The sequence below is a fragment of the Pseudochaenichthys georgianus genome, chromosome 7, assembly GCF_902827115.2.
Source record: "Pseudochaenichthys georgianus chromosome 7, fPseGeo1.2, whole genome shotgun sequence".
NCBI classification, from domain to species: domain Eukaryota; kingdom Metazoa; phylum Chordata; class Actinopteri; order Perciformes; family Channichthyidae; genus Pseudochaenichthys; species Pseudochaenichthys georgianus.
Window position 1 is genome coordinate 41,044,878 of NC_047509.1, and position 27,476 is coordinate 41,072,353.

Sequence of the window (27,476 nt, forward strand, 5' to 3'; positions counted from 1 at the left end):
TGGTGGTGGTAGGTCACATGAGCCATGGAGGGACCGTCTCCTCGTTTAGCTGTCCTGAGAGACAGGCCGGTGTGGCCGGCTGCGGGCCGGAGACAGTCCGGCGGGGAGGCAGAGACCGACAGGGACATGAAGAAACACTTTCGCGTCTGTCGCTTCATTATGGAGACAGGTGTGTGTGTGTGTGTGTGTGTGTGTGTGTGTGTGTGTGTGTGTGTGTGTGTGTGTGTGTGTGTGTGTGTGTGTGTGTGTGTGTGTGTGTGTGTGTGTGTGTGTGTGTGTGTGTGGTCATTCATAAATAGAGTAGCCTACTATGTAAGTACATTTCTGTTAGGAAAAAATGGGGAGATAATATGCACGATAAAAATAAAAGTACCTAATTACTAAACCCAAAATATGAATTTTTTGTACATTCGACTTATGTCGAAATCTGACTTATATAACCTGCATTAATTAGGTAACACATATATCATGAATTATGTTAATGTGTATCTTGTTCAGGTGTCTGTAAGCCTCTCTCATGGACACATGGTTTGAGAATAGAAATGTACTAATCAGCCATTGTCCTGAAATGTTCCTCTGAGAGAACACAGAATTCATACAGGGCTGCCAACCTTTGGGTTCAGCTTGGGGTGAGACTGTTTTTGGGGGGGGGGTGAACAAAAAAAGGAAATGTTCATCTGTCCAGTGTTACAAATGTATTGAACATGTACAAACTATTTACATACAACATTGACAAACATAATTTTACAGGGATTAACTCTAACTAGAGGTCGCTTCCATAAACCAGTGGCGGCGCCAGATATTTTAGTTTTTGGGATGCTGTGGGGTAGCTTGACGTTTCATAGAGGCTGCTCAAACATTTAGGGTTTCCCATTAATGTACCGGTCGCTACAGTGGAATACGCACATACACAGTGTACCCGTGACTCTTACAATGAAGGCTCGATAATCAATCAGTAAGCAGGGGTAAAGTGCTATTTTTTTCTAAGTGGGGGGTGGACCTACAGTAGCATCCTGGGGCATGCTCCCCCGGGAAGATTTCTTTTTAAATATTGAAGTTAAAAGCATCAATCTGGTGCACTTTGAGGGCAAAATGAAGAGATCAATGGATACATCTCTCAACACCCATTTGAAACAGAACTGTACACAGATTTACTTTTTCTTTATGGATATTTTGCAAATCACTCTCCTTTTAAACTTGTTTTACTGCCATATAGTATTTCATAACTGTTTTTCATGTATTCTCTTGTTTTTTCTATAACTATAATGATCATATTATTGTTTACATAAATGGTGACCAAACCGTTTGACACCCACTGAGATAACAACGACAATGCCAGGTACCGTGCGTGCGCTCTCTCTCTCTCTCTCTCTCTCTCTCTCTCTCTCTCTCTCTCTCTCTCTCTCTCTCGCTCAGAGCGGCGTGCACCGTTATGGTGTAAATATAACCTATCTATGAATTAGATCAAATGTAAAAGTCAGCCGAATTAGTGTTGATACTTCAAGGAGACGTATTGTGTGAAGAGAAATTGAAGATGTTGTTTAATTGTTGATATATTTATGATCCACGTCAAGTATTCAGTTTCGGCGGCATTTCTTCAGTTTTTCCAAAGGTCTTCTCATCAGGGCTCTCTAAATAAAGAACTACGGCAGATCTGTAATATGTAATGCAGCCGAACCGTGTATTACAATGCCGTTATGTGATGACTTTCAAAGAGAAAAGCAAGAGCACTCGGAATTAAGTATTATTTTATTCTTTTAAAATGTTTTCCGGATTTCATATAATATAAACACCAACTCCCAGCATGCATTGCGGCTAACACATCCAATCAGAGAGCTTAAAACCATAGCTGAGGATCTTGGGTAATCGCTCGAAATGCCTACGTCTGTTTCCGGTTATTTTTATTTTGAAATTCAGTTCCTGACGGACGCCAAAAAAGCCAGAGATTATGGAATCAAACCAATAAATAAAAGCAAGGATAATTGTGTGTTATTGGTGAGTAAATAACAGTGTGTTATTTTGAAAAGAATAACAAATTAGAAGGAAAAAAAGATTTAAAAATACAGATTTCAGTATCCTGAGGCTCTGAGCCCCATTTATTTTCCTCACAGACGACAACAAAAGTCCGAAAGTATACGATTTAAAATAAAAGCAATAACTGTGGCTTGATATTGAGTAAGAACATGTTTTTATGAACCACACAGCTTCCGGTCTTCCACGACCCGACCGGAGAAAAAGACGTGCTGCAGCCTGCAGGCACGAAACACGTTACCAGTAGAAATACATTGCTTTTAAAATCGTGCTGTGCAACACGAAAAAAAGGGGCAAATCGTGTTGGTGAACACGAATCAATAGATTAAAAATCGTGTTGGTGAACACGAAATGCCGTGAGACTGGGTTGAATATATCAAAGAGGATAAAACATCCCATGGTTTTGGAATGAGTGAAACCCTAACAGTTTGCTGGTTCCCTGCTCAGGAGTGAAGCTGGGGATGCGCTCGGTGCCCGTGGCCACAGCCTGCGTGTTGTACCACCGGTTCTTTCAACGTGCCAGACTACAGGCGTATGAGCCCTACCTGGTGGCCATGAGCTGTGTGTACCTGGCTGGCAAAGTGGAGGAGCAACACACCAGGACCCGGGACATCATCAACGTCAGCCATAGGTAATATGCTTTGTCAGGAGTTGATACTACTTGTAGTGAACTCTGCTCTGTCGCCCCACATAACCCTCAAATGAGCATTTCATATTTTGGGAAATAATTGATTGGTATTTTCTACATTAAATCCATATTACACTTCTATTCCACCCATAATACACAAATACATGCACCTATTACACAATTCTTACACCCGTATTACACCCACATTACTCTGTTATTACACTATGATTACACCCTTATTATAAAAATGTTACACTGTTTTTTGACCCATATTACACCATTATAACACCAATATTACACCCTTAGTACACCGTAATTAGACTCTTATTACACCCATTTTACACATGGACACAGCCTGTCAAATACATGTATACCCCAGGATACAGAAGCCATTTAAGGGTTAAATTGTACTGCTGAGTGCTTAATTCTTGATATTATCAAATGAATTGCTATTATAAAGTAAACAACTTTATTTAAGTTCCACATGGAAACACAGTTAGTAAGCTTTAGGATATGGATTGTTACCTGAAAATTAAAGGTTTTTGTCTTAAATCTATCTTTTATTTTCAAAACTGATCAGTCTGCAGAATAATCTCTTTATTGTAGTAACGGCTTGGACTGTAGAATCTCAGACAGGGTGGAAGTCAGGTACATGGCTGGCTCTAACATGGTCGCTGTGCTCAGATGATATGTTTATGGTGTCAGTCATGTGAATGTGCATGGTTAAGATTAGGGATGCACGATATTGGTTTTTGAAACCGATACCGATAACTTCCTGCTTCTCAAGACCGATAACCGATAATAATATAATATATATATATATTAAATGTACCTGTAGTTTTTGCACACCTGGTGGTAAAAAAAAGACTAGTAGTGAGCAAAGGACATGAGCATTACTACTATGAACAAAACGAACCCTGGGGTCGTCTCTGGCAAACTTCTTGCCTTTTAAAAAAAGCCTCGTCGATAGAGATAGGTAAAAGCCCCGGTGCCTTTGCAGCTGGCTTTGGATTCGCCGCTAGTTTAGCAGCGCAGGCGTCTTCGTACGCTGTTAACACACCATCGTAGCCATGGCGATGTTTCAGGTGACTGATCAGGTTGGAAGTATATAGCTCGTTGCCTTTTCCCTCCTCGTGGAACTTCTGCATTCGTTAATACAAATAGCAAGCGAACTATCTAACTCTGAAACTTTGAAATAGTCCCATACTACGTACCGACGACATGTTTGTTTGCTGTCCCGGCTTCACGGCCGCACACCATTTACGTCACAGCCAGGCGTGAGAAGGGAGCGCTGGATTTGTGAAGAACTCCCCTCTTCCTAAACCACTAACCACAGTACTGGCAAAACAGGAGGCGCCGAGTGAAAAACAAGCGCCCCTCATCCCAATCCTCCCACACCGCAGGACTTTTTTCTTTTTTTTTACCCAAAAAATATATTGTATATTATCGGGGCTATTAATACTTTTATCGGGTTTATCGGGATGACGTCATAATTCCTAATATCGTGCACCACTAGTTAAGATACAACGGTAGATCAGAGGACCAGGAGTATTATTTCTTTCAGAAAATGTACACTGTGTTGATCACCGTTCTATTCTTTAAGAAATGTTCCGTCTGTGTCAGCTTTGAACTGCTTCTGGAGCTCGCTCTTCATCAGCAGGTTTCTTTGGGTGTTACCAGTGGTGTAGTGGTCGTTGGACGCGGGCGATCGCCGTCCCCCCACTTATTTGGAGCCCCCACTTTTTTGAAGCATGATTTGATTTTAATAGTCTAATAAATATAAAATCATTGCCAGTGTAATGGCAATTTTAACTGTTCAATGTTCTATATCCTTTGCCATTACTTCACAGGTGGGTTTAGAGCAGGGGTCTTCAACTAAAATTCAACGAGGTCCAGTTAGAGAAAATGTCCCCATGCAAAGGTCCGGAACTTCAAAATGTCTAACTTGCTTTATGAATTAGTGTGATATATATTGAAGTAGCTGCAGCTTTATCAACGTCTGCATGTAATCAACAGCTGACTGCCAATCAATTAAAGAAAGTACAATTCATCCATCCATCCATCCACCCATCCATCTTCTCCCGCTTATCCGTGGTCGGGTCGCGGGGGTAGCAGTTCCAGCAGAGAGCCCCAAACTTTCTTTTCCCTGGCGACATCAACCAGCTCTGACTGGGGGATCCCAAGGCGCTCCCAGGCCAGCGAAGAGATATAATCCCTCCACCTGGTCCTAGGTCTACCCCTTGGTCTCTTCCCAGCTGGACGTGCCTGGAACACCTCCCTAGGGAGGCGCCCAGGTGGCATCCTAACTAGGTGCCCGAACCACCTCAACTGGCTTCTTTCGACGCGAAGGAGGAGCGGCTCAACTCCGAGTCCCTCCCTGATGACCGAACTTCTCACCTTATCTCTAAGGGAGACGCCAGCCACCCGGCGGAGGAAACCCATCTCGGCCGCTTGTATCCGCGATCTCGTTCTTTCGGTCATGACCCATCCTTCATGACCATAGGTGAGGGTAGGAACAATAATAATAATAAGTACAATTCATAAACAACAATATTTATTGTCAATTAACATTAAACTAGATATACAGTAAAATACTGTGGATATGTGTAATGTTCCTCTCGGGCAGCATTTAAAAATAAAATGGAGAAAATAAATAAAATAGCTTTTGAAAAAGTGCTTAATTTTAGATAAATAAAATAAAGTGTAGCAGCAGCTTGAGTTTCCCTTTGTCTTTGTTAACCGTTTCACATCATGACTTAACAGTTTCAGACAATTATAGAACAATATCAGTCTTTACACATCATAACAATTGAACAGTTTTAAAGTTTCTCTTTCTTTCCCTCTTATATTGCAGTCCCTCACTCACTTTTTTTAAATTCAGTGTAAGAATTGAGCTGGAGCTTGTCCTGCCAGGAGTTTAGATCTGGGCTGAAATGGTGTCAGGGCCATTCTCACACACACATGCAGGTGCTCATTGGTTAGCCTCGGTTAGCCTGCCCTGGAACCATATTTAGTATTAATTTTGACCCTGGTGGACTGATCATATTGGGCTCTGAGACTGCTTATTTTTAGTGCCCTCAGTTCTGACTTGAGAGGGAATGTTTTGTCAAACACTTTGTGTTTTGTCCCATAGTGGCGTATTGGCACTTTGAATGAGCGCCACGGTCTCTGAACAGATGAGACACACTGGCTCTGTGCTCCCAGTGGGCAGGAGGAACATGAACGAGTCCACTCAGGGTGAAAAGCTCTGTTCTCACCGTCCACTTTCCTCTTCTTGGAGAACGCCATGTGTAATTATTTGTCTCTCCCTGTCTGCCGCTAACACGCCTGTTCACTCTCCTCTTCGCTTCTCTCCCTGTATCGCTAACTATTCTCTTCACTCACTTTCCTCTCCGCTTCTCTCTGCCGCACTCTCATCTCTTCTTCTGTGTTTCTCTCCCTGTATCGCTCACTCGTCTCTTTCGCCCCTTGTCGGCGGAGGTTAAAATAGAATCGCCCCGTCAAAATTGAAATCCCCTGTTAATGTATTGATTATAGGTCCGGGTCCGTATAGGTCTGGGTCCGGATCCGGACCGCGGTCTGCCTGTTACTGAACTATGGTTTAGAACAGTGCTTCTCAAACTGTTTTCAGTAGTGTTCCCCCTTTGAAACATTTTCTCAGCCAAGCACCAACCCCGAACCTTTTTGATAGAAAAAGCCTATATAAATCATTACAATATAGTGATGTTCCATTAGTGTGTGGTTTATTAACTCCTTCATGCATGAACTACAACAAACTAAGGATATTTTCATCTGTATGCATGAGACATTTTTTTTAAACTGATTTTTAAGTAATATATGTTTAACAAACCAATGAACAAAATGATATATTATGCAAAAACTATAAAATACAATACACAAATATTATAATAAAATCCGCTGTGGTGCCTGATGTGCAACTATACCATCCGAAACCCCATGCATATATAAGAAAACAGCATTCAATCAGCAGTCTCTAATGTAGTGACCACAATGCATGAAAGGGTTTAAAAAAAGAAAACGTTGTCACTGAAAATGTAATGACACTGCAATGACACTATTTAGGAGTAACAGGTCCCCAGCGATGGTGTACGGCTTTTGGCTTTAGCGATGGGCAGTGACACGGCATACGATGCCTCCAGTGCTTTGGCTGATGTTGCGAGGACTTGTACTCAGCAAGTTTTCTCTTGAAAGACTCCAGTGGCTGACCAACATGACACAGGTGTTTGGTGTTGAGATGTCTCTGGAGGTGCGCTGGTTTCATCGAGCTGGTGGCTGGTTTCTCCCCACAGAAAAAACACAATGCCTGGCCTGGGGCGGGTTGCCGTTTATTGACTTGAATCCCATCAAAGCATACGCCTCCTGATATTGACGGCATTTTGTTGGCTCAATTTTGGCTTTCTTTTTTTAATCTCACGTACCCCCTGCAGTACCCCAACGTACGCCTAGGGGTCCGCGTACCCCCATTTGAGAATCACTGGTTTAGAGTGATCCAGACGCAGACACAAACAGATCTTTTGCTGCAGTTTAGAATGATGTTTATTTTGCTTTACATACCAAGGTTTAATTATACTGTGTCAAAGGGTTGTGGTATGAGCATCTGCCGGGCTGGTGGAATCGGTATGCTCTTTCCTCCCGTGTCCTCGTCCTTTCCTGTCACCTGTCACTTTGTGCGGGACTGCACACACAGCATTTTTATCATTTGTCCCGCGTCCCACACATTGAGTCTGTGTGCTGCATTTGAGTGACAGTCGCGCAGAAAGCCCGGCTCGGTTCGTTGACGGCCGGCACCGCCCTTTATTATTATATTTTTTAAACGGCATCATGTAAGTTGCGCTGATAGGTGACAGAGGTCCACAGTGTATCCCCCCCGTTGACAGTTCACGAGCGCGTCCATATTGTCTCTCCCCCCCCCGCCGCCCCGTCCACCCAGTAACAAAATCCCCACTACACCACTGGGTGTTACCAGGAACATGACCTCGCTTTACACCACAGTTTAAGCAGATAGTAGTCAAAGCCATCAGCAGCATTTAAATCTGCAACCATTTTGCATAAAGGAGTATTCCTTATATTGATTGGATGATTCATGTGATATGATTCTTTAATAATTGCCAAAAGAACCAATAATGAAAACAAATCAAATTGTAGCCCAACTACACCTCTTAGTAACACCAGACCAATTTTGCATACAGGCTATGTCATGCCTCACACAGGACGAGTAACTTAGCAGATGTGTCACTGCTGGATGTCGTCCTCTTGAATGCCCCCCCCCTCCCTGTCTTCCTCCCCAGGTATTTCAACAGTGGCAGTGTTACTCTCGAATGTGACAAGGAGTTCTGGGATCTGAGGGACAGCGTGGTGCAGTGCGAGCTGCTCATACTCCGACAGCTCAACTTCCACGTCTCCTTTGAACACCCTCACAAGGTAGGGGGTGAGTGCGTCAGTGCACACGCCTGATTCCTGTGTTCAGTGTGGACCCTTGCTGTCGCAGCCTGATGTTGTCATAGTGCTTCAATTGTGTTTGTGATCAGAGGTGGGAAAAGTACTCAGTCCTGCATTTCAAATGTTCCTCAAGTAAAAGTCTAAAAGTATTATCATCAAAATATATAGTCGTTGTGCAGATTGGTCCATTTCAGAATAATATATATGATGTGTTTTATAATGATTGATCATCAAAGTGTTCTCAAAGCTGGTGAAGGTGCAGCTAGTCTGAAGTACTTTGGAGACTGCAGGGTAGCTGGTGAAGGTGCAGCTAGTCTGAAGTACTTTGTAGACTGCAGGGTAGCTGGTGGATTCACTCCAGGTGTAACTAAAGTCTGATTCAACACTTGGTTAGATTTCACATCCTTCATCCACATCTGAGAAGTAACTAAAGGTATTAATACATGTAGTGGAGGAAAAGTACACCATTTACCTCTGAACTGTAGAGGGATAGAAGTACAAATGTGTACTTGAGTAAATCTACTTAGTAACTTTACACCATTGTTTGTGAGTGCAGTGTGATCTGGGCTGAATAAGTGAATTCAAACGTGTGTTGCTCATGCTGTATTACTTGCCTTTGCTGATGTAATCTTAAGCTTTTCTCATTTCTGTATTTTATTTCTTGACCTTGCTTTAGTGGTACAGCAACTTTAAGTCAGGTATAAAGTTTTTAGTGCAGAGGAGTCCATTTAAGTATACCTGATCACCCTTGCACACATTATGTATGTGTTGCCTAAACTAAAGCACTGTGATGCCGCTGTATATTTTCTCTGCAGTATTTGCTCCACTACCTGATCTCTGTGAAGTCGCTGGTGAACCGCCACGCGTGGTCTCGAACCCCCGTTGCCGAGACTTCCTGGGCATTGCTGAGAGACTGTTACCATGGAGCCATGTGCATCCGCCACACACCACAACACATTGCCATAGCAACGTTGCACCTGGCTCTGGACAGCTATGGAGTGGAGCTGCCGGTCGGGGAGAGAGAGTGGTGGCAGGTGGGTGTTTATGAAAAGTGCTGATAATTGCACACTGAACAGAGAGAAGTGATACAAAATGAAAAATGTCACACATTATCTCCTTGTATAACGCTGAAGAGCATGGAAACAACAAAAGCTGTTGTCATGTTTAGCAAAGATAACGTTAGTTAAGCAGAAACAGTAGGCTCGCTAACAGTGGCAACAGTGTGTGTCACAAGTGAAAGCGTCAGTTGGAGAGTAAAGGCCCTCTGATGCAGTGGTGGAAATGAATTCACATTCTTTACTTGAGTTAAAGTACTAAAACCACACTGTAGGAATACTCAAATTCAAGTGAAACTACTCCATTGAGAATTAAAATATTCTATGTACAAATAGGAAAATGTACTTAAAGTATTGGGAGTAAAAGTACTCTTTATAATGTAATGTAGAGTGGTTTAATTTATACATATAATCATATTTTAAAAGTTTTTCCTAGTTATTGTTATCTGTCAAAATCAGAATGTACTAGTAATTAAAACTAGGGCCGGGACTTTAACGCGTTAATTACGATTAATTAATTACACAAAAATTAACGCGTTAAAAAAATTAACGCATTTTAATCGCACTTATTTTTGCACAGCGGAACGTTTCTCACTGGATGAGTTTCAGGCGTACCGATTATACTGGAGCACCAACTAACGTTCATGACCTCAGCATGGGACTTCAAACAACAACAAACCACGGTGAACAATAGTCAAACATGAACGAACAAGCTGATGAGACCGCTTTGGTCGGCCGCGTGGATGGGACATTTTGTTTTAAAAAACGGACGGATGGAAGCGTCGATAAGAGCACGGTTGTGTGCAAATTATGCAAAAAAGAATTTGCATATCACCGCAGCACATCAAGCCTAAAGTATCACCTAAATGCAAAGCATGTAGCAGCTAGCCTGGACGTTAGCCCGACTCCGAGTGCAAGGAACCACACCCTGACCCAACCCACACTCAACCAGATGACTGGTTTCAGGGCCAGGATAAGTAAGTCCACGTCTGAGAAAATAACCAAACACCCTGGCTCACTGGACTGCACTCGACTGTAGACCACTTGGAGTAAAATCCATGTGAAAATGGCTTCTCACTGTTCTCAGGTCAAATATGTATATTTGATTAAAAATGCGATTAATTTCGATTAATTAATTACAAAGCCTCTAATTAATTAGATTACTTTTTTTAATCGAGTCCCGGCTCTAATTAAAACAAAATGTGCTTCCAAAATGTAGAAGTATAAAGTAATATAAAATAAAAACACTCTGGTAAGGTATAAGTACCTCAAATGTTTACTTAACTACAGTACTTGATTAAATGTATTTAGTGCCGCGGGGGGGCCAACTCCACTGCAGTGATCTCTTGATGCAGCTTAATGCACGTGTTGTCGCACAATGTGTGTCGGTGTCTTGCACTATGCTTCATAAAATAGACGTGTTACCGAACAAATGATGATGAGGAAGGAAGAGTTCAGGGATCTGTTATTCCCATAGCTCGGCGTAGAGACACGTTGTAAACCCAGGAGTGAGTCAGCATTTTAGCACTTCCAGGCTGCCTCCATCTGGTCCAGTCAATGCTTTGTATGAGTTTTTGGTGAGATGCCTGAAATATGGTCTATACAAGCTGAAGAGGTTTACTCTAGGACATAAATATGTCAGTTTATACCCCCTGGTGAACCTCTCAAGCGTTTACATGTTTTAAGAACAGCGGTTGCTGACAAGAAGCTAAAGAGAATACAAATATAATGACAATCAGCGTTATCACACCAAACATTAGCCATCTTTAGCTTAGCACTTTTGACCTGAAGTCATGCGACCGTGATGCAGTTCCTGTATAGCCTAACATTGGCTTTTTATTTATTTGATTGTATTTACTCTTCACAATTATAAAAGTGGAATTTATACTGTATATGTGGATCTTAAGTATCTTATTTTCTGCCATAGTCCAATATTCAATGGAAAATTCCCATTGCATTTTGTGGAGGGAGCCATTGAGATTTCAACTTCCGCTGACTATCGAATAAAGGCAAAAAACAGTCCCCCAAAAATTATCTCAAAAGATTAAGACACGAGCTTTAAAGGGGACCTATCATGCAAAATGCACTTTTGATGTCTTTTATACATAAATATGTGTCACCGGTGTGTCAGGGAGTTCACGCAGCGTCTTTCCTCTGTACTCAAATCTCTAAAAACGGAGCTGATCCAGATTTGCGTCCGATATGACGTAATATCTGAGGCCCCGGCCACTCAAGGACGAAAACGGCTAAACGCATAGGATTAACGCAAACGCAATCGCAAAAAAAGTTTTCGTCCACACACAATATTCACCGGATAGGGTCTGTCCACGCGAGACAGCTCCGTTTAGCTCCAACCGCTGGAGAAGCTGCAATACATATGCCGAGCCTGTACGTGGCGCTGTAACTTCCTCCACAAAAGCAGCGAAGAAGCATGGTTGTCATGGTTGCCTTTCTGTTTATTCTCCGCGGTGGGGGCCGAGGGAACCAGGCAGAGTTTTTTCGCCAGTCAACGTGTATTAAAGTTTAAATCTTCCGGACAAAATGATAAAAGTGCCGGTCAAAGGTCTTCTTTGTTATTTATTGAGCTTTAAAACAAATGAATAACGACTCTATATAATATAATAAAATACACGTAGCATCTCTTTTTCCTCCCTCTCTTCGGACAGCGTCAGTGTCTGTCTCATGCAGCAGCTGATCCAGTAATGAGTGACCCGGCCGACAGTAAAAATAAACATATTTATAACTAGTGTAGGTAGTTTGAGAGGTGTCTCCGTCCTGTCAGATTACACTTCACTCGCATTTAGGTCCATATCGAGAGAAAGATAAATAATCTGAATTCAGTGTGCAGTTTACTTTGACGCGGGGGTGAGCAGCAGAGGTGGGGCTATTGCCTCATCATTATCAGAAAATGATCGTATAGGGCGTACACACGGAGCCGTTGGACCCCCCAGAGCGTTGCGTATGCCGTTCTATCCACCTTGGGACCCGTTATCGTTTCCGCAGTCGTTTAGTGCCGTATTCGGTCGTCCTCGTCTGGCCGAACGGTCTATATGACACTAAACAGTAACGCAAACGACCGTTTTCGTCCTCGTGTGGCCGGGCCCTGAAATGTAGGCTGGCTTAACACCCACGGGCCTATCAGAAACGTTACTATCAGAAACAATACCCGACTGTTTTGGACGTAATATGGTCGGTGTTTACATTAGCATCGCTAACACTCAGAGCTAACCTGTACTGGAGAGCATGTGTGTGAAGAAGCAGGAAATAAAAAGGAACTCACCTTGTGGTATAACCGGCAAGAGAGAAAGCCTTTGAGCTCCATACTGTTTCAGAGATAATCCTTGATAATCCATGATATGGCGTTTCATCACGGCAGAATTTAGTTTAGACAGTATCTTCCGGGTCCCGCACAAGCTCAGCCCCCGCCTTTTTTTTTTATCAATTTTTTTTTGTAAAGCTTTATTCCCAAAATCAGCACTTTTGAAACAGAAAGTGAAATAGAGGGATATGAGGCATGGCTAGAATGGGTGATCCGTTTGGTATTTTGAGCAAAACACTTCATAGACATGTTTTTAATATATTTGTATATATCTGAGACCTATGCTATTGCCTAAAAATAGCATGATAGGTGACCTTTAAATAAATAGTAATGCCATCCTGTCGGGACCTTATACAACATTTACTGTGCCGAATGACTGACAGCAGCTGGAGACGAGCAAGGATGTCCTCCAGATTTGTACCACTGTGCTCTTCTACTAAAGGGACATTAGCACCTGAGCACCCAGCTGCAGCTGTCTTCAAAGCACAGGGGCCTCTTTAGTGGAGGGTGATGGCAATTTTAGTTTTCCATTGTCAAACAGTTTTTACAAATGAGGTCTCCGTGTAAGAACTCTGCTTTTATGAGACATTATATCCAAATGCAAATAGAAAATGTTAAGATTCGTTACGGTTTCCCACTTACGTCCTCCAGGCGGTGAAATGTAGGTCGCTCTGAACGCTGTGTGGAGCTTTGATGTTTAATAAGGCCAGGTGTGGAGCTGAAGTGTGTGTTTGTGTGTGTGTTCAGGTGCTGTGTGTGGACGTGACCAAAGCAGACATCGATGCTGTGATCTCTGACCTTCTGCAACTCTACGACATGGAGGCCAAGTGTATCTGAAGGGCGCACATGACGGCTGACTTGTCAGTGTGTCTGGGGGCCATGGAGATCATGTGCATGCTCCATTCTGCATGGCAGTGTCGGGGTTCAGGTGTGTACTTGCGTGAGAGAAGGATCACTTTGCTCCAGTTCTTCTCCGATGAGAGAAATCCCAGCTGCCGTGTCCTCTCACCGGGAGAGACACGTCTTGCTTTGTGGTCTCCAATGCTGGAATCTAATGTCATCACACCGTTGTTGTAAATAATAATCAATAACTCCGCCATATCGCATATTGAGTGGCATTGTCCTACATGTTTGTGCATAAAGATGAAAGCTTGTCTTAAAGTTGAGTCCTAATTAGGATGCAGACTAGATAGATCTACAGAATAACAAGGACAATTAAATGTTCCTTACTGTATCGAACGGGATTTAAAACTATCATTTAAATGGTCTTGACATTGCATATTATTATATCAAATGTAAATGTCACATATCAACGCAATCGGCCTGGCTTAGTGTTGAAACTGGACATCATGTTTTTTGGGATATTCTAGCATATTCTGTGTTTCTTTCTGTGTGAGATGTTCTCATGGATGAAGTCAGATTGCTTATCCTTTTGTGGAGGACCCATTGGATGAAAAAGACGTGAGGGCGCGTCCTGCTGTATTTTGTCAGACTAATGTTTCTGCTATTTAAATGTCAGTTTGAATTTGGACTGTGTATTGTTCAAATGAACTCCTCCTCTGTCCTGTTTCAAAGATATATCTGCTGATGAACTATATTTTTTCTCGTCAATAATTGACATGGAAAGACCAACAAAAATGATTTGAATACTAACAAGTATTGTACTTTAGTAGGTTTTTCTTTGTTCTTTTCTGTTTTTGGAATAAAAGCAAAAAACCACAAATAAAGCTGTCATAATATAATCTGTGAACACGGCAGCGTGACCTCCCAGGGCTAAAGAGTTGACAACATTTAGTTTTCTACTTTTGCGCATGCAGACGCAGAAATGTGCATGTTTTTAAATCTCCGATGAAAAAGGGAAGCCTTCGGTGAAACACACTCGTATCACTCATTCACTAAAAGGAGCTCCAGATACTTGACGGCTGAATCGTGTTTCAATACAAATATATAAAATGCTGCCGGCCGGCTTCAACGAGACAAGAGGGTTATTTATATATCACAGGTGAGCTCTGGGACAGGAAGCAGACCTGATGCTCTGACTCTGGGACAGGAAGCTTGATACTTCAAGGAGACGTATTGTGTGAAGAGAAATTGAAGATGTTGTTTAATTGTTGATATATTTATGATCCACGTCAATTCAGTTTCGCGGCGGCATTTCTTCAGTTTTTCCAAAGGTCTTCTCATCAGGGCTCTCTAAATAAAGAACTACGGCAGATCTGTAATATGTAATGCAGCCGAACCGTGTATTACAATGCCGTTATGTGATGACTTTCAAAGAGAAAGCAAGAGCACTCGGAATTAAGTATTATTTTATACTTTTAAAATGTTTTCCGGATTTCATATAATATAAACACCAACTCCCAGCATGCATTGCGGCTAACACATCCAATCAGAGAGCTTAAAACCATAGCTGAGGATCTTGGGTAATCGCTCGAAATGCCTACGTCTGTTTCCGGTTATTTTATTTTGAAATTCAGTTCCTGACGGACGCCAAAAAAGCCAGAGATTATGGAATCAAACCAATAAATAAAAGCAAGGATAATTGTGTGTTATTGGTGAGTAAATAACAGTGTGTTATTTTGAAAAGAATAACAAATTAGAAGGAAAAAAAGATTTAAAATACAGATTTCAGTATCCTGAGGCTCTGAGCCCCATTTTTTCCTCACAGAACGACAACAAAAGTCCGAAAGTATACGATTTAAAATAAAAGCAATAACTGTGGCTTGATATTGAGTAAGAACATGTTTTTATGAACCACACAGCTTCCGGTCTTCCACGACCCGACCGGAGAAAAAGACGTGCTGCAGCCTGCAGGCACGAAACACGTTACCAGTAGAAATACATTGCTTTTAAAATCGTGCTGTGCAACACGAAAAAAAGGGGCAAATCGTGTTGGTGAACACGAATCAATAGATTAAAAATCGTGTTGGTGAACACGAAATGCCGTGAGACTGGGTTGAATATATCAAAGAGGATAAAACATCCCATGGTTTTGGAATGAGTGAAACCCTAACAGTTTGCTGGTTCCCTGCTCAGGAGTGAAGCTGGGGATGCGCTCGGTGCCCGTGGCCACAGCCTGCGTGTTGTACCACCGGTTCTTTCAACGTGCCAGACTACAGGCGTATGAGCCCTACCTGGTGGCCATGAGCTGTGTGTACCTGGCTGGCAAAGTGGAGGAGCAACACACCAGGACCCGGGACATCATCAACGTCAGGCCATAGGTAATATGCTTTGTCAGAGTTGATACTACTTGTAGTGAACTCTGCTCTGTCGCCCCCACATAACCCTCAAATGAGCATTTCAATATTTTGGGAAATAATTGATTGGTATTTTCTACATTAAATCCATATTACACTTCTATTCCACCCATAATACACAAATACATGCACCTATTACACAATTCTTACACCCGTATTACACCCACATTACTCTGTTATTACACTATGATTACACCCTTATTATAAAAATGTTACACTGTTTTTTGACCCATATTACACCATTATAACACCAATATTACACCCTTAGTACACCGTAATTAGACTCTTATTCACCCATTTTACACATGGACACAGCCTGTCAAATACATGTATACCCCAGGATACAGAAGCCATTTAAGGGTTAAATTGTACTGCTGAGTGCTTAATTCTTGATATTATCAAATGAATTGCTATTATAAAGTAAACAACTTTATTTAAGTTCCACATGGAAACACAGTTAGTAAGCTTTAGGATATGGATTGTTACCTGAAAATTAAAGGTTTTGTCTTAAATCTATCTTTTATTTTCAAAACTGATCAGTCTGCAGAATAATCTCTTTATTGTAGTAACGGCTTGGACTGTAGAATCTCAGACAGGGTGGAAGTCAGGTACATGGCTGGCTCTAACATGGTCGCTGTGCTCAGATGATATGTTTATGGTGTCAGTCATGTGAATGTGCATGGTTAAGATTAGGGATGCACGATATTGGTTTTTGAAACCGATACCGATAACTTCCTGCTTCTCAAGACCGATAACCGATAATAATATAATATATATATATAGTAAATGTACCTGTAGTTTTTTGCACACCTGGTGGTAAAAAAAAGACTAGTAGTGAGCAAAGGACATGAGCATTACTACTATGAACAAAACGAACCCTGGGGTCGTCTCTGGCAAACTTCTTGCCTTTTAAAAAAAGCCTCGTCGATAGAGATAGGTAAAAGCCCCGGTGCCTTTGCAGCTGGCTTTGGATTCGCCGCTAGTTTAGCAGCGCAGGCGTCTTCGTACGCTGTTAACACACCATCGTAGCCATGGCGATGTTTCAGGTGACTGATCAGGTTGGAAGTATATAGCTCGTTGCCTTTTCCCTCCTCGTGGAACTTCTGCATTCGTTAATACAAATAGCAAGCGAACTATCTAACTCTGAACTTTGAATAGTCCATACTACGTACCGACGACATGTTTTGTTTGCTGTCCCGGCTTCACGGCCGCACACCATTTACGTCACAGCCAGGCGTGAGAAGGGAGCGCTGGATTTGTGAAGAACTCCCCTCTTCCTAAACCACTAACCACAGTACTGGCAAACAGGAGGCGCCGAGTGAAAAACAAGCGCCCCCTCATCCCAATCCTCCCACACCGCAGGACTTTTTTCTTTTTTTTTACCCAAAAAATATATTGTATATTATCGGGGGCTATTAATACTTTTATCGGGTTTATCGGGATGACGTCATAATTCCTAATATCGTGCACCACTAGTTAAGATACAACGGTAGATCAGAGGACCAGGAGTATTATTTCTTTCAGAAAATGTACACTGTGTTGATCACCGTTCTATTCTTTAAGAAATGTTCCGTCTGTGTCAGCTTTGAACTGCTTCTGGAGCTCGCTCTTCATCAGCAGGTTTCTTTGGGTGTTACCAGTGGTGTAGTGGTCGTTGGACGCGGGCGATCGCCGTCCCCCCACTTATTTGGAGCCCCCACTTTTTTGAAGCATGATTTGATTTAATAGTCTAATAAATATAAAATCATTGCCAGTGTAATGGCAATTTTAACTGTTCAATGTTCTATATCCTTTGCCATTACTTCACAGGTGGGTTTAGAGCAGGGGTCTTCAACTAAAATTCAACGAGGTCCAGTTAGAGAAAATGTCCCCATGCAAAGGTCCGGAACTTCAAAATGTCTAACTTGCTTTATGAATTAGTGTGATATATATTGAAGTAGCTGCAGCTTTATCAACGTCTGCATGTAATCAACAGCTGACTGCCAATCAATTAAAGAAAGTACAATTCATCCATCCATCCATCCACCCATCCATCTTCTCCCGCTTATCCGTGGTCGGGTCGCGGGGGGGTAGCAGTTCCAGCAGAGAGCCCCAAACTTTCTTTTCCCTGGCGACATCAACCAGCTCTGACTGGGGGATCCCAAGGCGCTCCCAGGCCAGCGAAGAGATATAATCCCTCCACCTGGTCCTAGGTCTACCCTTGGTCTCTTCCCAGCTGGACGTGCCTGGAACACCTCCCTAGGGAGGCGCCCAGGTGGCATCCTAACTAGGTGCCCGAACCACCTCAACTGGCTTCTTTCGACGCGAAGGAGGAGCGGCTCAACTCCGAGTCCCTCCCTGATGACCGAACTTCTCACCTTATCTCTAAGGGAGACGCCAGCCACCCGGCGGAGGAAACCCATCTCGGCCGCTTGTATCCGCGATCTCGTTCTTTCGGTCATGACCCATCCTTCATGACCATAGGTGAGGGTAGGAACAATAATAATAATAAGTACAATTCATAAACAACAATATTTATTGTCAATTAACATTAAACTAGATATACAGTAAAATACTGTGGATATGTGTAATGTTCCTCTCGGGCAGCATTTAAAAATAAAATGGAGAAATAAATAAAATAGCTTTTGAAAAAGTGCTTAATTTTAGATAAATAAAATAAAGTGTAGCAGCAGCTTGAGTTTCCCTTTGTCTTTGTTAACCGTTTCACATCATGACTTAACAGTTTCAGACAATTATAGAACAATATCAGTCTTTACACATCATAACAATTGAACAGTTTTAAAGTTTCTCTTTCTTTCCCTCTTATATTGCAGTCCCTCACTCACTTTTTTTAAATTCAGTGTAAGAATTGAGCTGGAGCTTGTCCTGCCAGGAGTTTAGATCTGGGCTGAAATGGTGTCAGGGCCATTCTCACACACACATGCAGGTGCTCATTGGTTAGCCTCGGTTAGCCTGCCCTGGAACCATATTTAGTATTAATTTTGACCCTGGTGGACTGATCATATTGGGCTCTGAGACTGCTTATTTTTAGTGCCCTCAGTTCTGACTTGAGAGGGAATGTTTTGTCAAACACTTTGTGTTTTGTCCCATAGTGGCGTATTGGCACTTTGAATGAGCGCCACGGTCTCTGAACAGATGAGACACACTGGCTCTGTGCTCCCAGTGGGCAGGAGGAACATGAACGAGTCCACTCAGGGTGAAAAGCTCTGTTCTCACCGTCCACTTTCCTCTTCTTGGAGAACGCCATGTGTAATTATTTGTCTCTCCCTGTCTGCCGCTAACACGCCTGTTCACTCTCCTCTTCGCTTCTCTCCCTGTATCGCTAACTATTCTCTTCACTCACTTTCCTCTCCGCTTCTCTCTGCCGCACTCTCATCTCTTCTTCTGTGTTTCTCTCCCTGTATCGCTCACTCGTCTCTTTCGCCCCTTGTCGGCGGAGGTTAAAATAGAATCGCCCCGTCAAAATTGAAATCCCCTGTTAATGTATTGATTATAGGTCCGGGTCCGTATAGGTCTGGGTCCGGATCCGGACCGCGGTCTGCCTGTTACTGAACTATGGTTTAGAACAGTGCTTCTCAAACTGTTTTCAGTAGTGTTCCCCCTTTGAAACATTTTCTCAGCCAAGCACCAACCCCGAACCTTTTTGATAGAAAAAGCCTATATAAATCATTACAATATAGTGATGTTCCATTAGTGTGTGGTTTATTAACTCCTTCATGCATGAACTACAACAAACTAAGGATATTTTCATCTGTATGCATGAGACATTTTTTTTAAACTGATTTTTAAGTAATATATGTTTAACAAACCAATGAACAAAATGATATATTATGCAAAAACTATAAAATACAATACACAAATATTATAATAAAATCCGCTGTGGTGCCTGATGTGCAACTATACCATCCGAAACCCCATGCATATATAAGAAAACAGCATTCAATCAGCAGTCTCTAATGTAGTGACCACAATGCATGAAAGGGTTTAAAAAAAGAAAACGTTGTCACTGAAAATGTAATGACACTGCAATGACACTATTTAGGAGTAACAGGTCCCCAGCGATGGTGTACGGCTTTTGGCTTTAGCGATGGGCAGTGACACGGCATACGATGCCTCCAGTGCTTTGGCTGATGTTGCGAGGACTTGTACTCAGCAAGTTTTCTCTTGAAAGACTCCAGTGGCTGACCAACATGACACAGGTGTTTGGTGTTGAGATGTCTCTGGAGGTGCGCTGGTTTCATCGAGCTGGTGGCTGGTTTCTCCCCACAGAAAAAACACAATGCCTGGCCTGGGGCGGGTTGCCGTTTATTGACTTGAATCCCATCAAAGCATACGCCTCCTGATATTGACGGCATTTTGTTGGCTCAATTTTGGCTTTCTTTTTTTAATCTCACGTACCCCCTGCAGTACCCCAACGTACGCCTAGGGGTCCGCGTACCCCCATTTGAGAATCACTGGTTTAGAGTGATCCAGACGCAGACACAAACAGATCTTTTGCTGCAGTTTAGAATGATGTTTATTTTGCTTTACATACCAAGGTTTAATTATACTGTGTCAAAGGGTTGTGGTATGAGCATCTGCCGGGCTGGTGGAATCGGTATGCTCTTTCCTCCCGTGTCCTCGTCCTTTCCTGTCACCTGTCACTTTGTGCGGGACTGCACACACAGCATTTTTATCATTTGTCCCGCGTCCCACACATTGAGTCTGTGTGCTGCATTTGAGTGACAGTCGCGCAGAAAGCCCGGCTCGGTTCGTTGACGGCCGGCACCGCCCTTTATTATTATATTTTTTAAACGGCATCATGTAAGTTGCGCTGATAGGTGACAGAGGTCCACAGTGTATCCCCCCCCGTTGACAGTTCACGAGCGCGTCCATATTGTCTCTCCCCCCCCCCGCCGCCCCGTCCACCCAGTAACAAAATCCCCACTACACCACTGGGTGTTACCAGGAACATGACCTCGCTTTACACCACAGTTTAAGCAGATAGTAGTCAAAGCCATCAGCAGCATTTAAATCTGCAACCATTTTGCATAAAGGAGTATTCCTTATATTGATTGGATGATTCATGTGATATGATTCTTTAATAATTGCCAAAAGAACCAATAATGAAAACAAATCAAATTGTAGCCCAACTACACCTCTTAGTAACACCAGACCAATTTTGCATACAGGCTATGTCATGCCTCACACAGGACGAGTAACTTAGCAGATGTGTCACTGCTGGATGTCGTCCTCTTGAATGCCCCCCCCTCCCTGTCTTCCTCCCCAGGTATTTCAACAGTGGCAGTGTTACTCTCGAATGTGACAAGGAGTTCTGGGATCTGAGGGACAGCGTGGTGCAGTGCGAGCTGCTCATACTCCGACAGCTCAACTTCCACGTCTCCTTTGAACACCCTCACAAGGTAGGGGGTGAGTGCGTCAGTGCACACGCCTGATTCCTGTGTTCAGTGTGGACCCTTGCTGTCGCAGCCTGATGTTGTCATAGTGCTTCAATTGTGTTTGTGATCAGAGGTGGGAAAAGTACTCAGTCCTGCATTTCAAATGTTCCTCAAGTAAAAGTCTAAAAGTATTATCATCAAAATATATAGTCGTTGTGCAGATTGGTCCATTTCAGAATAATATATATGATGTGTTTTATAATGATTGATCATCAAAGTGTTCTCAAAGCTGGTGAAGGTGCAGCTAGTCTGAAGTACTTTGGAGACTGCAGGGTAGCTGGTGAAGGTGCAGCTAGTCTGAAGTACTTTGTAGACTGCAGGGTAGCTGGTGGATTCACTCCAGGTGTAACTAAAGTCTGATTCAACACTTGGTTAGATTTCACATCCTTCATCCACATCTGAGAAGTAACTAAAGGTATTAATACATGTAGTGGAGGAAAAGTACACCATTTACCTCTGAACTGTAGAGGGATAGAAGTACAAATGTGTACTTGAGTAAATCTACTTAGTAACTTTACACCATTGTTTGTGAGTGCAGTGTGATCTGGGCTGAATAAGTGAATTCAAACGTGTGTTGCTCATGCTGTATTACTTGCCTTTGCTGATGTAAATCTTTAAGCTTTTCTCATTTCTGTATTTTATTTCTTGACCTTGCTTTAGTGGTACAGCAACTTTAAGTCAGGTATAAAGTTTTTAGTGCAGAGGAGTCCATTTAAGTATACCTGATCACCCTTGCACACATTATGTATGTGTTGCCTAAACTAAAGCACTGTGATGCCGCTGTATATTTTCTCTGCAGTATTTGCTCCACTACCTGATCTCTGTGAAGTCGCTGGTGAACCGCCACGCGTGGTCTCGAACCCCCGTTGCCGAGACTTCCTGGGCATTGCTGAGAGACTGTTACCATGGAGCCATGTGCATCCGCCACACACCACAACACATTGCCATAGCAACGTTGCACCTGGCTCTGGACAGCTATGGAGTGGAGCTGCCGGTCGGGGAGAGAGAGTGGTGGCAGGTGGGTGTTTATGAAAAGTGCTGATAATTGCACACTGAACAGAGAGAAGTGATACAAAATGAAAAATGTCACACATTATCTCCTTGTATAACGCTGAAGAGCATGGAAACAACAAAAGCTGTTGTCATGTTTAGCAAAGATAACGTTAGTTAAGCAGAAACAGTAGGCTCGCTAACAGTGGCAACAGTGTGTGTCACAAGTGAAAGCGTCAGTTGGAGAGTAAAGGCCCTCTGATGCAGTGGTGGAAATGAATTCACATTCTTTACTTGAGTTAAAGTACTAAAACCACACTGTAGGAATACTCAAATTCAAGTGAAACTACTCCATTGAGAATTAAAATATTCTATGTACAAATAGGAAAATGTACTTAAAGTATTGGGAGTAAAAGTACTCTTTATAATGTAATGTAGAGTGGTTTAATTTATACATATAATCATATTTTAAAAGTTTTTCCTAGTTATTGTTATCTGTCAAAATCAGAATGTAACTAGTAATTAAAACTAGGGCCGGGACTTTTACGCGTTAATTAAGATTAATTAATTACACAAAAATTAACGCGTTAAAAAAATTAACGCATTTTAATCGCACTTATTTTTGCACAGCGGAACGTTTCTCACTGGATGAGTTTCAGGCGTACCGATTATACTGGAGCACCAACTAACGTTCATGACTTCAGCATGGGACTTCAAACAACAACAAACCACGGTGAACAATAGTCAAACATGAACGAACAAGCTGATGAGACCGCTTTGGTCGGCCGCGTGGATGGGACATTTTGTTTTAAAAAACGGACGGATGGAAGGGTCGATAAGAGCACGGTTGTGTGCAAATTATGCAAAAAAGAATTTGCATATCACCGCAGCACATCAAGCCTAAAGTATCACCTAAATGCAAAGCATGTAGCAGCTAGCCTGGACGTTAGCCCGACTCCGAGTGCAAGGAACCACACCCTGACCCAACCCACACTCAACCAGATGACTGGTTTCAGGGCCAGGATAAGTAAGTCCACGTCTGAGAAAATAACCAACACCCTGGCTCACTGGACTGCACTCGACTGTAGACCACTTGGAGTAAAATCCATGTGAAAATGGCTTCTCACTGTTCTCAGGTCAAATATGTATATTTGATTAAAAATGCGATTAATTTCGATTAATTAATTACAAAGCCTCTAATTAATTAGATTACTTTTTTTAATCGAGTCCCAGCTCTAATTAAAACAAAATGTGCTTCCAAAATGTAGAAGTATAAAGTAATATAAAATAAAAACACTCTGGTAAGGTATAAGTACCTCAAATGTTTACTTAACTACAGTACTTGATTAAATGTATTTAGTGCCAGCGGGGGGGCAACTCCACTGCAGTGATCTCTTGATGCAGCTTAATGCAACGTGTTGTCGCACAATGTGTGTCGGTGTCTTGCACTATGCTTCATAAAATAGACGTGTTACCGAACAAATGATGATGAGGAAGGAAGAGTTCAGGGATCTGTTTATTCCCAATAGCTCGGCGTAGAGACACGTTGTAAACCCAGGAGTGAGTCAGCATTTTAGCACTTCCAGGCTGCCTCCATCTGGTCCAGTCAATGCTTTGTATGAGTTTTTGGTGAGATGCCTGAAATATGGTCTATACAAGCTGAAGAGGTTTACTCTAGGACATAAATATGTCAGTTTATACCCCCCTGGTGAACCTCTCAAGCGTTTACATGTTTTAAGAACAGCGGTTGCTGACAAGAAGCTAAAAGAGAATACAAATATAATGACAATCAGCGTTATCACACCAAACATTAGCCATCTTTAGCTTAGCACTTTTGACCTGAAGTCATGCGACCGTGATGCAGTTCCTGTATAGCCTAACATTGGCTTTTTATTTATTTTGATTGTATTTACTCTTCACAATTATAAAAGTGGAATTTATACTGTATATGTGGATCTTAAGTATCTTATTTTCTGCCATAGTCCAATATTCAATGGAAAATTCCCATTGCATTTTGTTGAGGGAGCCATTGAGATTTCAACTTCCGCTGAACTATCGAATAAAGGCAAAAAACAGTCCCCCAAAATTATCTCAAAAGATTAAGACACGAGCTTTAAAGGGGACCTATCATGCAAAATGCACTTTTTGATGTCTTTTATACATAAATATGTGTCACCGGTGTGTCAGGGAGTTCACGCAGCGTCTTTTCCTCTGTACTCAAATCTCTAAAAACGGAGCTGATCCAGATTTGCGTCCGATATGACGTAATATCTGAGGCCCCGGCCACTCAAGGACGAAAACGGCTAAACGCATAGGATTAACGCAAACGCAATCGCAAAAAAGTTTTCGTCCACACACAATATTCACCGGATAGGGTCTGTCCACGCGAGACAGCTCCGTTTAGCTCCAACCGCTGGAGAAGCTGCAATACATATGCCGAGCCTGTACGTGGCGCTGTAACTTCCTCCACAAAAGCAGCGAAGAAGCATGGTTGTCATGGTTGCCTTTCTGTTTATTCTCCGCGGTGGGGGCCGAGGGAACCAGGCAGAGTTTTTCGCCAGTCAACGTGTATTAAAGTTTAAATCTTCCGGACAAAATGATAAAAGTGCCGGTCAAAGGTCTTCTTTGTTATTTATTGAGCTTTAAAACAAATGAATAACGACTCTATATAATATAATAATAAAATACACGGAGCATCTCTTTTTCCTCCCTCTCTTCGGACAGCGTCAGTGTCTGTCTCATGCAGCAGCTGATCCAGTAATGAGTGACCCGGCCGACAGTAAAAATAAACATATTTATAACTAGTGTAGGTAGTTTGAGAGGTGTCTCCGTCCTGTCAGATTACACTTCACTCGCATTTAGGTCCATATCGAGAGAAAGATAAATAATCTGAATTCAGTGTGCAGTTTACTTTGACGCGGGGGTGAGCAGCAGAGGTGGGGCTATTGCCTCATCATTATCAGAAAATGATCGTATAGGGCGTACACACGGAGCCGTTGGACCCCCCAGAGCGTTGCGTATGCCGTTCTATCCACCTTGGGACCCGTTATCGTTTCCGCAGTCGTTTAGTGCCGTATTCGGTCGTCCTCGTCTGGCCGAACGGTCTATATGACACTAAACAGTAACGCAAACGACCGTTTTCGTCCTCGTGTGGCCGGGCCCTGAAATGTAGGCTGGCTTAACACCCACGGGCCTATCAGAAACGTTACTATCAGAAACAATACCCGACTGTTTTGGACGTAATATGGTCGGTGTTTACATTAGCATCGCTAACACTCAGAGCTAACCTGTACTGGAGAGCATGTGTGTGAAGAAGCAGGAAATAAAAAGGAACTCACCTTGTGGTATAACCGGCAAGAGAGAAAGCCTTTGAGCTCCATACTGTTTCAGAGATAATCCTTGATAATCCATGATATGGCGTTTCATCACGGCAGAATTTAGTTTAGACAGTATCTTCCGGGTCCCGCACAAGCTCAGCCCCCGCCTTTTTTTTTTATCAATTTTTTTTTGTAAAGCTTTATTCCCAAAATCAGCACTTTTGAAACAGAAAGTGAAATAGAGGGATATGAGGCATGGCTAGAATGGGTGATCCGTTTGGTATTTTGAGCAAAACACTTCATAGACATGTTTTTAATATATTTGTATATATCTGAGACCTATGCTATTGCCTAAAAATAGCATGATAGGTGACCTTTAAATAAATAGTAATGCCATCCTGTCGGGACCTTATACAACATTTACTGTGCCGAATGACTGACAGCAGCTGGAGACGAGCAAGGATGTCCTCCAGATTTGTACCACTGTGCTCTTCTACTAAAGGGACATTAGCACCTGAGCACCCAGCTGCAGCTGTCTTCAAAGCACAGGGGCCTCTTTAGTGGAGGGTGATGGCAATTTTAGTTTTCCATTGTCAAACAGTTTTTACAAATGAGGTCTCCGTGTAAGAACTCTGCTTTTATGAGACATTATATCCAAATGCAAATAGAAAATGTTAAGATTCGTTACGGTTTCCCACTTACGTCCTCCAGGCGGTGAAATGTAGGTCGCTCTGAACGCTGTGTGGAGCTTTGATGTTTAATAAGGCCAGGTGTGGAGCTGAAGTGTGTGTTTGTGTGTGTGTTCAGGTGCTGTGTGTGGACGTGACCAAAGCAGACATCGATGCTGTGATCTCTGACCTTCTGCAACTCTACGACATGGAGGCCAAGTGTATCTGAAGGGCGCACATGACGGCTGACTTGTCAGTGTGTCTGGGGGCCATGGAGATCATGTGCATGCTCCATTCTGCATGGCAGTGTCGGGGTTCAGGTGTGTACTTGCGTGAGAGAAGGATCACTTTGCTCCAGTTCTTCTCCGATGAGAGAAATCCCAGCTGCCGTGTCCTCTCACCGGGGAGAGACACGTCTTGCTTTGTGGTCTCCAATGCTGGAATCTAATGTCATCACACCGTTGTTGTAAATAATAATCAATAACTCCGCCATATCGCATATTGAGTGGCATTGTCCTACATGTTTGTGCATAAAGATGAAAGCTTGTCTTAAAGTTGAGTCCTAATTAGGATGCAGACTAGATAGATCTACAGAATAACAAGGACAATTAAATGTTCCTTACTGTATCGAACGGGATTTAAAACTATCATTTAAATGGTCTTGACATTGCATATTATTATATCAAATGTAAATGTCACATATCAACGCAATCGGCCTGGCTTAGTGTTGAAACTGGACATCATGTTTTTTGGGATATTCTAGCATATTCTGTGTTTCTTTCTGTGTGAGATGTTCTCATGGATGAAGTCAGATTGCTTATCCTTTTGGTGGAGGACCCATTGGATGAAAAAGACGTGAGGGCGCGTCCTGCTGTATTTTGTCAGACTAATGTTTCTGCTATTTAAATGTCAGTTTGAATTTGGACTGTGTATTGTTCAAATGAACTCCTCCTCTGTCCTGTTTCAAAGATATATCTGCTGATGAACTATATTTTATTCTCGTCAATAATTGACATGGAAAGACCAACAATAAAATGATTTGAATACTAACAAGTATTGTACTTTAGTAGGTTTTTCTTTGTTCTTTTCTGTTTTTGGAATAAAAGCAAAAAACCACAAATAAAGCTGTCATAATATAATCTGTGAACACGGCAGCGTGACCTCCCAGGGCTAAAGAGTTGACAACATTTAGTTTTCTACTTTTCGCATGCAGACGCAGAAATGTGCATGTTTTTAAATCTCCGATGAAAAAGGGAAGCCTTCGGTGAAACACATCGTATCACTCATTCACTAAAAGGAGCTCCAGATACTTG

The 27,476-nt window shown here is 42.4% G+C and overlaps 2 protein-coding genes across 2 annotated transcripts; both read left to right on the forward strand.

The window, feature by feature from the left end:
- Positions 1–8: 8 nt before the first annotated feature.
- On the forward strand, positions 9–14,088 carry LOC117450091 (cyclin-Q-like). The gene is made up of 5 exons (XM_034088124.2): positions 9–169; positions 2,479–2,662; positions 7,969–8,101; positions 8,935–9,153; positions 13,241–14,088. Exons 1-5 carry the CDS (start codon positions 25–27, stop codon positions 13,328–13,330), a joined length of 771 nt encoding a protein of 256 aa, XP_033944015.1. The 5' UTR covers positions 9–24; the 3' UTR covers positions 13,331–14,088.
- LOC117448934 (cyclin-Q-like) lies at positions 13,340–27,274 on the forward strand. The gene is made up of 6 exons (XM_034086227.2): positions 13,340–13,421; positions 15,530–15,707; positions 19,796–19,801; positions 21,020–21,152; positions 21,988–22,206; positions 26,303–27,274. The coding sequence occupies exons 1-6, from the start codon at positions 13,340–13,342 to the stop codon at positions 26,390–26,392; spliced, it is 708 nt and encodes a 235-aa protein (XP_033942118.1). The 3' UTR covers positions 26,393–27,274.
- The last annotated feature ends 202 nt before the right edge of the window (positions 27,275–27,476 follow it).

Bases quoted from the DNA above. Each gene is read 5' to 3' on its own strand.
- LOC117450091 (XM_034088124.2), top strand. From the start codon at position 25: ATGGAGGGACCGTCTCCTCGTTTAGCTGTCCTGAGAGACAGGCCGGTG. The intron at 2,663-7,968 runs GTAATATGCTTT...CTTCCTCCCCAG, and splicing joins ATCATCAACGTCAGCCATAG to GTATTTCAACAGTGGCAGTG. The intron at 9,154-13,240 runs GTGGGTGTTTAT...GTGTGTGTTCAG, and splicing joins GGGAGAGAGAGTGGTGGCAG to GTGCTGTGTGTGGACGTGAC.
- LOC117448934 (XM_034086227.2), top strand. From the start codon at position 13,340: ATGACGGCTGACTTGTCAGTGTGTCTGGGGGCCATGGAGATCATGTGC. The intron at 13,422-15,529 runs GTGTGTACTTGC...TTCCCTGCTCAG, and splicing joins ATGGCAGTGTCGGGGTTCAG to GAGTGAAGCTGGGGATGCGC. The intron at 21,153-21,987 runs GTAGGGGGTGAG...TTTTCTCTGCAG, and splicing joins CCTTTGAACACCCTCACAAG to TATTTGCTCCACTACCTGAT.